Below are 12,338 nucleotides of genomic sequence, written 5' to 3'. Positions count from 1 at the left end.
CGAACCCTAACCCTTACCCTGACTAACCGTAACCCCAAACCGAACCCTAACCATAACCCTAACCGGAACGCTATACATAACCCTAACCCAAACCTGAATCCCATCACGAACCCTAATCCTAACCCGAACCCTAATCCCATCCCTAAACCTAACCCTAACCCTAATCCTAAACCTAACCCAACCCCAACCCTAAACCTAACCCAATCCCTAACACTAAACCTAACCCTAAGGTTAACCTTAACCCTTACCCTGACTAACCCGAACCCCAAACCTAACTCTAACCCTAACCCTAATCGGAACTCTATCCATAACCCTAAGCCACACCCGAACTTCATCACTCCATCCTAATCCTAACCCTAACGCTAACCTTAACCATAACCCTAACCCGATAACACCACCACCTCCGAACCCTAACCATAACCCTAACCCGAATGCTAACCCGAACCCTAACCCTAACGCTAACCCTAACTCTAACCCTAACCCAAACCTAACATTAATCCTAACCTTAACCTTGACCTTAACCCTCACCGCAAACCTATCCATACCCATAACCCCAAACCTAACCCTAACCCTTACCACAAACCTAACACCAACCGTAACCCTAACCCTAACCCTAACGCCAACCCTAACGCTAACTCTAGCCTTAACCCTAATCCTAACCCTAACCCTAAACCTAACCCTAAACCTTTTCCTAACCCATCCCTCACCCTAACCCAAATCCTAATTCTAACACTATCGCTTACTAACCCTAACCTTGACGCTAACATTAAACCTAATCCTGACCCTAACCCTAACCGTAAACTTAACCATACCCATAACCCCAACTCCATCCGCACCTGAACTCCATCATGAACCCTAACCCTCACCCTAACCCTAACACTAACCTTAACCATAACCCTAACCCGACAACACCACCACCTCCGAACCCTAACCATGACCCTAACCCGAATGCTAACCCGAACCTTAACCCTAACGTTAACCCTAACTCTAACCCTAACCCAACCCTAACCTTAATCTTAACCCTAGCTCTAACCTTAACCCTCACCCTAACCCTAATCATAAACCTAACCCTAACCCTAACCCCAACCCTAGCCCTAACCCTAACACCAACCCTAAACCTTACCCTAACCCTAACCCAAATCCTAATCCTAATACTAACCCTTACTAACTCTAACCTTTACCCTAACCCCAACCCTAAACCTTACCCTAACCCTAACCCCAACCATAACCCTAACCCAAACCCGAACCCTAAACCTAACCCTAACCCTAACCCTAATTGGAAGCTCCACTAATGATGTCACCTAACATAGTCACAAAACATATGAACGAGAACAAGCCAGTTCAGCGAGCAAATCAACAACATCACACACAATCTGAGATACAGATCTTCAGCAAAACTTTAATCATATACTGTGTGTTTTGAAGTACAACACCCTCAGTCCTACATTGACTGTCCTCCTGCTCATACTTGTCCCTTTATCTATTGTCCCTGACTTTAGATTCCTGACCTTTTCCACACTCTGTCCAAGAAGATAGATGAGGGCAAATCAGTAGATGTTTTCTACATGGACTGTAGCAAAGCTTTCAAAAAGATTCCACATTTTAGACCGTCTAGTTAGATAGGATCACATAGGATTCAGGGACACCTCACCAATTGGATACAGAATGGACTTGACAGTGACCAAGGTTGGCGGTGCAGGTTCATAGTTCCTTGAAAGTGGCATCACAGTCCCAAAACGTCAACTTTCCTGCTCCTCTGTTGTCTGGCCCGCTATGTTCCTCCAGCCCCATACCGTGCTATCTCTGACTTCAGCATCTCCAGTCCTTGCTATCTCTCATTTGGCACGCTTGCCTTCATTGGTCAGAGCATTGAGTACAGGAGTTGGGATGTCATGTTGCAGCTGCAGAGGACGTTGGTGGGACCACTTTTGGGGTACTTACAGTTCTGGTCCCTCTGCTATAGGAATGATTTTATTAAATTGGAAAGGGTGCAAAAAATATTTAGTCCCAGTGATACCCTTTGTAAAGGGTTTGAGCTATAGGGAGAGGCTGAATACGCCTTTCTCTCTTTTTTTTTTCCCTGGAGTGTAGGATGCTGAGGATTGACTATATTTAGGTTTATAAAATCATGTGGGCCATAAATAAGGTGAAGTGCAAAGGTCTTTTCCCCGGGGTGGGAGAGTTCAAAACCAGAGGCATTTTTTAAAGCAAGAGGGGGTAGCTTTGTAAAAGACCTGAGCGGTAACTTTTTCACACAGAGGGTGTGCATGTACGGAATGAACTGCCAGAGGAAGTGGTGGGGGCTGGTAAAATTACAACATTTGAAAGATATTTGGACAGGTACATGCATGGAAAGATTTAGAGGGATATGGGTCAAATGCAAGGAAATACAACTAGTTTAGTTTGGGAAATCTGGTTGGCATGGGCAAGTTGGACTAAAAGGTCTGTTTCTATGCTGTATGACTCTTGACTCTGTAACCTTGGCTGATCCCTCCCCCCACCTTAACATTTTTCCACAATTTTCCATACAACCGAAATACCCCATCACATCCCATCGGAACAGCTCCCACCTTTGTAGAATCTAAAGGCTGTTTAGTCTGAGTCTGACTCCCATTGAGTCTGCATTGGTTAACACTAACCATCTCTTTTCTTTCATATTTTTAAATTTTGGGGTCTTTACTGTGAGGGGTCTGGGCACTAAATTCTGAATCACACAGGAATGCCCCTGACCTTTACTATAGTTATGGAGAGGTATAGGAGCAGACGGTATGGGCAAGTATTTAATTGGGGGAGGGGGAATTACAACACTATTAGGCAAGAACTGTGGAGCACAAATTGGGATCAGATGTTCTCAGGGAAATGCACGACAGAAATGCAGAGGTTGTTCAGGGAGCAGTTGCTACAGGTACTGGATAGGTTTGTCCCACTGAGGCAAGGAAGGGATAGTAAGGTGAAGGAACCTTGAATGTCAACACATGTGGAACATCTAATCAAGAAGAGATAGGAAGCTTAGTTAAGGTTGAGGAAGCAAGGGTCGGACAGGGCTCTAGAGGGTTACAAGGTAGCCAGGAAGGAACTGAAGAGTGGACTTAGGACAGCTAGAAGGGTACATGAAAAAGCATTGGCAGGTAGGATTAACGAAAACCCCAAGGTGTTCTACACTTATGTGAGGAACAAGAAGTTGGCCAGAGTGAGGGTAGAGCCAATCGGGGATAGTGGAGGGAATTTGTGCCTGGTGTCGGAGGAGGTAGGAGAGGCCCTTAATGAATACTTTGCTTCAGTATTCACCGGTGAGAGGGACCTTGTAATTTGTGAGGAGAGTGTGAAACAGGCTGAGATGCTTGAACAGGTTGATGTTAGGAAGGAGGATGTGCTAGAAATTTTGAAAAACAAAAGGATAGATAAATTCCCTGTGCCAGATGGGATATACCCAGGTTACCACGGGAAGTGAGGGAAGTGATTGCTGCCCCTTTGGCAATGATCTTTGGGTCCTCACTGTCCCCTGGAGTAGTGCCAGAAGATCAGAGGGTGGCAAATGTCATTCCCTTGTTCAAGAAAGGGAATAGGGGTAATCCTGGGAATTACAGACCAGTCAGTCTTACTTCTGTGGTGGGCAAATTATTGGAGAGGGTTCTGAGAGATAGTATTTATGATTATTGTTTGATTAGAAATAGTTAGCATGGCTTTGAGAAGGGCAGGTCATGCCTCACAAACCTTATTGAATTCTTTGAGGATGTGACAAAACACGTTGATGAGGGTAGAGCAGTGGATGTAGTGTATATGGATTTTAGCAAGGCATTTGATAAGGTTCCACATGGTAGGCTCACTCAGAAAGTAAGGAAGCATGGGATTCAGGGAAATTTGGCTGTCTGGATACAGAATTGGCCGTCCAATAGAAGACAGAGGGTGGTAGTAGATGGAAAGTATTTAGCCTGGAGCTCGGTGACCAGTGGTGTTCTGCAGGGATCTGCTCTTTGTGATCTTTATAAATGACATGGATGAGGAAGTGAAGGGATGGGTTAGTAAGTTTGCCGATGAGACAAAGGTTGGTAGAGTTGTGGATAGTGTAGAGGGCTGTTGTAGGTTGCAATGGGACATTGACAGGATGCAGAGCTGGGCAAAGAAATGGCAGTTGGAATTGAACCTTGAAAAGTGTGAAGTGATTCATTTTGGAAGGTCGAATTTGAATGCAGAATACAGGGTTAATGGCAGGATTCTCAGCAGTGTGAAGGAACAGAGGGATCTCGGGGTCCACGTCCATAGATCCCTTAAAGTTGCAACCCAAGCTGATAGGGCTGTTAAGAAGGTGTATGGTGTGTTGGCTTTCATTGGCAGGGGAATTGAGTTTAAGAGCTGCAAGGTTATGCTACAGCTCTATAAAACTCTGGTTAGACCACACTTGGAAAAGTATGTTCAGTTCTGGTCACTTCAGTATAGGAAGGACGTGGAAGCTTTAGAGACGGTGTAGAGGAGATTTACCAGAATGCTGCCTGGGCTGGAGGGCAGGTCTTATGAGGAAAGGTTGAGGGAACTATGGCTTTTCTCATTGGAGCGAAGAAGGATGAGAGGTGATTCGATAGAGGTGTACAAGATGATGAGAGGCATAGATAGAGTGGATAGCCAGAGACATTTTCCCCAGGGCAGAAATGAGTATTATGAGGGGGCATATTTTTAAGGTGATTGGAGGAAGGTATAAGGGAGATGTCAGAGGTAGGTTCTTCACACAGAGAGTGGTGGGTGTGTAGAATGCGCTGTCAGCGGTGGTAGTGGAGTCAGATACTTTGGAGACTTTTAAGCGACTCTTGGATAGGCACATGGAGGATAGTAAAATGTAGAGTATGCAGGGTAGATTGATCTTAGAACAGGATAATAGGTCAGCACAACATTGTGGGCCGAAGGATCTGTACTGTGCTGTACTGTTCTTTGTTCTATGTTCTATGTTCTATGTGCTGTACTGTTCTATGTTTTAAGTTCTATGAATACCCTTTTGATGTATGCATCTACGTACTGTTGACATGGGGCAGTTGAATGTAATGTTACGATTTGGTTACATCTTCTGGACAAGTGCTATCTGTTTCTAATAGATTGGCTAGGTCCCAACACTGATAGGGTTTAAACAGCAGTAAACGCAAACATCAACTGGAGGATGGAGGTTTCTTTATCATCAAAATAAGGTTACAGATTCTTAATAACAAAGCTTTCACTCAATGCAAAAAAAACTACTTTAGGTTTAAATCCATATGGTATTTGCAGTTCTTCAGATTTACTTTCAAAAATAAATCTCGCTCATGGTTAACAAGTTTGAGTTTCCCACCAGTCACCAGGAGCATAGGATAGTCCCCAGAAAAGATCAACGGCTAGAAAGATCTCCACCTGAAAAAGTACAGTGAGGAATTGAATAATATAAATGAATCTGAAAATATTTTTTCAAAGGCATCATGTAAATCATTACAAACAAACATTGGCTGCTCTCTTCCGAAGTTTACCAGTTTGTTTATAACTGTCTGCAGTCTGTCACTATCTTATTCATTGCTACATCAGTCAAAGTGAATCTCTTGGGACCCAGTCTGCCATGGCCTTTGTTGTATGGCTGTTGGTTTATTTTTGTGATGAAGTTTAACAATGAAATATGAGAGTCATTCTGGAATCACCACCGTTATTTGTCAGAGAGAAGTGACTGTGTGGCGTCTGGTAGTGGAAACTTATTTGCATGTGGCGATTATGACAGAAAAGAGAAACCGTTCAGACATTGGCTGCAACTGAATTTGAGGTGAGCGAGTTTTTTAAGACTCTTTTAAAAAGCTTGGATTCAGTTTGAAGGAGACCTGATTAATGTGAAGTATATTGTTTTTGATTGATTAAGAAAATAAATTGCTTCAATGAAAGAGTTTACCTTGAGACCATGAGTGTTTTGTTACACATATCCATTCATTATTCAAAGCTGAGAAAGTTTAATGTAACTCAGTGTGGAGCTGGAGGAACACAGCAGGCCAGGCAGCATCAGAGGAGCAGGAAAATTGACATTTCAGGTCGGGAGCCTTCTTCAGAAATGGGGGAGGGGGAAGGGAGATCAGAAATAAATAGAGAGGAGGGGTGGTTCTAGGGAAGGTAGGTGGGATGGTCATAGGTGAGTGCAGGTAGGGAGTGGCAGGGATTGGTCAGTGAGGTGGGAGGGACGGATAGGTGGGAGAGAAGATGGACAGGTTGTGTCAGGTCAAGGAGGCGGGGATGAGAGGGAGAGTGTTGGTCATGGGATGAGGCCAGGGTGGGGAGACTTTGCAACTGGTAAAATCCACATTGAGGCCATTGGGCTGTAGGCTCCCAAGGCAGAATATGAGGTGCTGCTCCTCCAGTTTGTAGGTGGTGTCATTGTGACGCTGGAGGAGGCCCAGGATGGACATGTTGCCCAGGGAGTGGGAGGGGAAGTTAAAATGGTTCGCGACCGGAAGGTGTTGTCGTTTGTCGTGAACAGAGCGTAGGCGCTCTACAAAGTGGTCTACAGAGTTTAAGGTCTCAGTTGTGAATCTTCAAGGAAAAGGCTAAAGATTAAACAGGCGAGGGAAGTGTCTCTAGATACTGTATAACCCTAACATGTTGTGGAATAGCTAGCCTTTGTATCTGCTGCATATTTTGAGAATTCACAACCTTAGCTTTCTTTTGTCAGTAATAAACTTCTGTTTTAATATCAAGAACCTTGCTGCAGATTTAGTTTTGTTTCAGCAAGAAACCATTTTGTGTCTTGAGTCAGTTGTGACTGCATCTCAGGATCATGTAATCAGATAGGAAGAAGAGTCTAATAAAATAAGGTGATGACTTGGAAATCCTGTCAGTGGATATTGTTTCTGAGAATTTAAATAAAGGAGAGAGGTAAAGAGATTGAGGCTGAAATGTAAAGCCCATAGTCTTTAATCGAAATGTGGGAAGTGGACCACAAGCAGTGTTTCCTGTGTAAACTGCTGGTACATACTACAGTTCTGAGGTTGGTGTAAAACATTGGCACAATCCACACTCTTTGGCAGTACGGACTCAAAGCGCTAAAGAGCCTGTCATGTGCTGTATAAATCAAATGAGCAACTATTCAGTCTCCTCGCCATCAGAAGCTGCCTTTCCCTCTGAATTAAAAAAAAAACACTAATGCAAGCTCCAGAAGCTGGCCAGCTGTAACTGAGCACTGTGCTGAGAAAGTCATGTAAGAGCCACACAAAGTAATTCAGTGCTGAATGGGAAAGAGAGAGAAGGTGACAGCCTACAAATAAGCAGTGAAGTGACAGACCAAATCAAGTCATAAGGTACATATCCAGATAAACATAAATATACTCAGTGTTAATGCCTGAGCTGTGGCTGTCCCTGTGCCTAAAGGATCCTTCCAGGAACATGCAAGTCACAGGTGTCTCTGTGCAGTAAAATGGGGACAGCCTGACGTGGGCCGAGGTGGGGGTGAGGGGGGGCAGTGTCACTCTGGGAGGGGGAAATGTGGTCAGGCAGGGTCAGTCTGGGAGGGGGTCGGGGTCAGGAGTCAGTGGAGGATATGGTTTTGGAGGGCGTTGGTCTGGGAGCAGGCATGTTGAGGCTAGTGGGTTGTTGAAAGGGACAGATGCTGCTGAGTGGTCACGGAGTACAGATGACAGTATTGTGACTATGTTGTTAGATGCCGAGTCAAGTATTCAGCCCCTTACAGGTATGTGCTGTAATTCCATGTCAGGAATCTGCAATGTCTAGTTTCTGGGTGAAGAGCAAAATAGGAAGTGGTGCATGAATAAGGCAAATTGGGCCTCAAACATGTGGAAATAAGGTATCCACCTCAATGCCAAGATTTTGATAGGGTTTGTGTGAAAAATTGGGAAACTACTTCTCAACGTGAAGAATCTGATTTTCATTTTCATTGTTTTTACCACCTTTTCTGACCTTTACTCAAACCACAACAGGGAGGAGAACAAGCTATAGCGCATCTCAGTTTGCACTTGTACAAAGATAATATCAATATTTAACATTTCACCACTTGCCAAATCCATACTTTTTGTCCAATTTCCAAAATAAACAGATATTTTCTCCAACCAGTTATATGGAAGACTGGAGCCATTGCTTTGATCCTCACAATTCTATTGTCTCAGCCAGGGCTCCCTGTTTGGGGCTGTTACTTTGGTCCAATCAGGAACTCTTATTCTATGATGACCACCTGGCTGACATCATTACAATCACACCAGTTACTAATGTGAAACCAGATACATTTCTGGAAAAAACAGACATCCTGAGCTCAAGGCATATGCAAGAAAAACAATGTATATGGCATGAGAAACAGGGTGCTCAGTTAATTCAAATTGAACAAAATGGTGCTATGGCGAATACACAAGGGAACAGGCATCCCAAACCTTCTGCTTAAATTCAAGAAAGGTGAATCCAGTCTGTTCAAGATGATTAACTCCACATTATTGCACAAGACTGGATCTAAAATAGCTTCCTTCTTAACTAAAACTAGACTAAAATGAAACTGGAGTCTGACTGGTAAAACTACAGGACAGCAGTGTATGATTTTAAGTAGAAGATGCTTTAGATATAGGTTAGATACACTCCAACATTGGTTAAAGGTAATGGAGCTGCAGCTAGTGGTACCAAAAATAAAGGTGTATGATCACGTCAGGTGAATTCTTCAAGTAAGAACCAGGACAAATACAATTGGCTAGGAGTGGAGGTGAGGAGAAATGTAAATCTAGCAAACACAATTTAGGAGCCCAGGTAGGCCACTCGCACCATTAAGCTTGTTTTCCCCACTCAATAAGATCATAACTGATCTGATCGGAATCTCAAATCCTTCCCTATCTCTCCCAAATAGCTTAATGCAGAACTCTTTTCTTTCCTTTATTGCCTTGTGTAAGACATGTCTAACATGGTCTCCAAGTGATACTCTGATGTGGTGACTGGTGCATCCAGCTTATCAGACATAGTTTCCATTGGCTGAGTAGGATGTTTTAGTGTAGTGTGTACTAGGGCACAGGGATCAAAGAGCTGAGTGTACATTCTCAATGCGCCCTGGCACTTACCCTGACAGCTGCTGCACTCACAGCTGAGAATTACTGGCAGAACAACAGGCTCCACATCTCCATTGTCACATTGCAAATTCATGAACTGTACTGGCCGTTCAGGATCAAGCCGGTAACTGCAACAATCGCAGACACTCTGCAGGTAAGGCTCCTGCAACACAATACAATCAGTTGCATTCAGATACAAAACATGACATTGTTTTGAAATTTTGTTCATTTGATGTGGATGTTACTGGCAGCTCCATTTATTGCCTAGAGAGCAGTTAAGAGTCAACCACATGGTTGGGGGTTTGAAGTCACACAAACCAGACCAATAATTTGTAATTTAGCCCCAGCTCCTCATATGCCCTCAGCAGGACCTCATTCCTCTTTTTACTGATTTTATTGGTACCTACATGGACCACGATAACTGGATTTTTCCCCTCCCACTCCAAATTCCTCTGCAGCCCAGATGACATATCCTGAACCTGGGCACCAGACAGGCAATACAGCCTTTGAGACACTTGATGCTGGTCAAAGAGAACTGTGTCTATTCCCATGACTATATTATTACCAATTTACAGCTATGTTTCTGCCCCCACCACCACCAAAATACCTTCAATCTGAAAGTAACCTGTGATAGTTACATTAGTAGCTACTACCAAGCAATGAGCTTGCGGTTTTCCTCAGCTTCTTGACCCACAGACTGCAATGAATGAAGATCAACAACAGCACTTCCTCCACAATAATCCTCAACACTAGTACCCCACAAGGATATGATCTTAGCCCCCTACTGTAGCCCCTGTACACCATGACTGTGTGGCCAAATTCTGTATGAACACCATCTAGTTTGCTGACAACACCACCTTGGTAGGCCAGATATCAAACAATGATCAGTCAGAATAATGGAAGGAGATAGATTGGTGGAGTGATGCAATAATAATAATCTCTCTTTCAATGTCGGCAAAATATAAGAACTGATTGTTGACTTCAGGAAGAAAGGAGGAGGACACACCCCTATCTACACAACAGAGTTGAGGCTGAGAGGTGGAAAGCAACAAGTTCCTAGGAGTGACGATCACCAACAATCTGTCCTGGACTTCCCAGGTAGATGCGACAGTCATGAAGACACACCAACACCTCTTCATCCTCAGGTGGCTTAGGAAATTTGGCATGTCCATAAGGAGCCTCATCAACCTTTACTGATGCACCCAAAAAAAAGCGTTCTATCTGGGTGCTTAATGGCTGTTACAGCAACTGCTCTGCCCATAGAACCATAGAAACTACAGAAAATTGTGTACACAGCCCAGACCATCACGGAAGCCAACCTCCCATCCATGGACTCCATTTAGACAGCTCGCTACTGCGGAAAGGCGGACAACATCATCAAAGACCCCTCCCACCCTGATAATGCTCTTCTACAACCTCTTCCATCAGGCAGAAGATGCAGAAGCTTGAACACACGCACCAGCAGGTTCAAGAATAGCCTCTTCCCAGCTGTTATTAGACTGATGAATAGACTGTCTAACTTCAAATAATGTTGATTTTGCTAATGGTGATCTTGCGCAGTGTAACCTGTATGCCTCTCTCTGTCTAAGCACCCTATGATCTGTATGGCCTTGTTTTCTATGATCTGTCTGTACTGCTCACAAAACAAAGCTTTTCATTGTACTTAGGTACATGTGACAACAATAGATCAAATCAAATTCCTCTCTCTTTTGTGCTAGGTCCTTGAACCTGGATTTAAGTTTATCCTTTAAAAAAAAATTACAAGCTAGGAGCCAAAAAAGCAAGCAAAAAGCACCTCTTCCCCTCAGCACCAAATTCCCATGCTGCCTCCAATTTCCTTGAACTAACTCTTCATTTGGACTGTGTCTCACTCCAGTTGTGATCTCTCATTCTGGGCCTTTCGAAGCTTACTGAAATGTTCTCCCACTGAAACTTGATTCACTTGACCATTGTCATTTCCAAGGGCCAAATCCAACAACGCATCCTTCCTGTTAAACAGAACATATAGTGCTGCAGGAAACTCTCCCTAACAGTCCAGGAATCCTTTCTCCTTACTGCCCCTCACACTATCAGTATCCTAGGCTATGTTTGAGTAACTGAATTCCTCCTTTATAACTACTCCATAATGTTGACATTTCTCGAGAAGTTCCTCACAAATTTATTGAGTGTCAAAAGCGAAAAGCAAGACTGGATGGTCTTTAATGCTACGAGTGTAATAGGTAAGACTAATGAGTTAATGGTGTGGATTCATACATGGAAGTGTGATATTGTTGCTACCACTAAAAGTGAGCTAATCCCAATTTCCTGCACTTGTCCCCTGTCCTTGAATAATATGATATTTGAAGTACTCATCCATACGAGGGAACGAGAGAGACTCCCAGGTGCCAGGGTCCGTGATGTCTCGGATCGTGTTTTTGGGATCCTTAAGGGGGAGGGGGGGCAGCCCCAAGTCATGGTCCACATAGGCACCAATGACATAGGTAGGAAAAGGGATGGGGATGTAAGGCAGAAATTCAAGGAGCTAGGGTGGAAGCTTAGAGCTAGAACAAACAGAGTTGTTATCTCTGGTTTGTTACCCATGCCATGTGCTAGCGAGGCGAGGAATAGGGAGAGAGAGCAGTTGAACATGTGGCTACAGGGATGGTGCAGGAGGGAGGGATTCAGATACCTGGATAATTGGGGCTCATTCTGGGGTAAGTGGGACCTCTACAAATGGGATGGTCTACACTTGAACCAGAGGGGTTCCTGGGGGGGAAATTTGCTAATGCTCTTCGGGAGGGTTTAAACTAATTCAGCAGGGGGATGGGAACCTGAATTGTAGCTCCAGTGTACAGGAGATTGAGAGTAGTGAGGTCATAAATAAGGTTTCAAGGTCACAGGAGTGTGCTGGCAGGCAGGAAGGTGGTTTGAAGTGTGTCTACTTCAATACCAGGAGCATCCGGAATAAGGTGGGTGAACTTGCAGCATGGGTTGATACCTGGGACTTCGATGTTGTGGCCATTTCGGAGACATTGATAGAGCAGGGACAGGAATGGTTATTGCAGGTTCCGGGGCTTAGATGTTTCAGTAAGATCAGGGAAGGTGGTAAAAGAGGGGGAGGTGTGGCATTGTTAGTCAAGGACAGTATTACGGTGGCAGAAAGGATGTTTGATGAGGATTCGTCTACTGAGGTAGTATGGGTTGAGGTTAGAACCAGGAAAGGAGAGGTCACCCTGTTGGGAGTTTTCTATAGGCCTCTGAAAAGTTCCAGAGATGTAGAGGAAAAGATTGCAAAGATGATTCTGGATAGGAGCGAAAGTAACAGGGTAGTTG

The 12,338-nt window shown here is 44.1% G+C and overlaps 1 protein-coding gene across 1 annotated transcript in view; it reads right to left on the bottom strand.

Moving 5' to 3' along the window:
* Nucleotides 1–5,140: 5,140 nt before the first annotated feature.
* LOC109923120 (SCO-spondin-like) overlaps nucleotides 5,141–12,338 on the bottom strand; it is a 154,888-nt gene continuing 147,690 nt past the window's right edge. The window contains exons 40-41 of the mRNA XM_048596202.1: nucleotides 9,039–9,189; nucleotides 5,141–5,373 (exon numbers count right to left, since the gene is read on the bottom strand). Of these exons, the coding sequence (XP_048452159.1) occupies nucleotides 5,351–5,373; nucleotides 9,039–9,189 (174 nt within the window). The 3' untranslated portion in view covers nucleotides 5,141–5,350. The remainder of the gene's footprint in view (nucleotides 5,374–9,038; nucleotides 9,190–12,338) is intronic.

This window comes from Rhincodon typus, chromosome 4 (genome assembly GCF_021869965.1).
Source record: "Rhincodon typus isolate 14 chromosome 4, sRhiTyp1.1, whole genome shotgun sequence".
NCBI classification, from domain to species: domain Eukaryota; kingdom Metazoa; phylum Chordata; class Chondrichthyes; order Orectolobiformes; family Rhincodontidae; genus Rhincodon; species Rhincodon typus.
The sequence above is the reverse complement of the archived record's forward strand: the minus strand, read 5'-3'. Positions and strand labels throughout refer to the sequence as shown.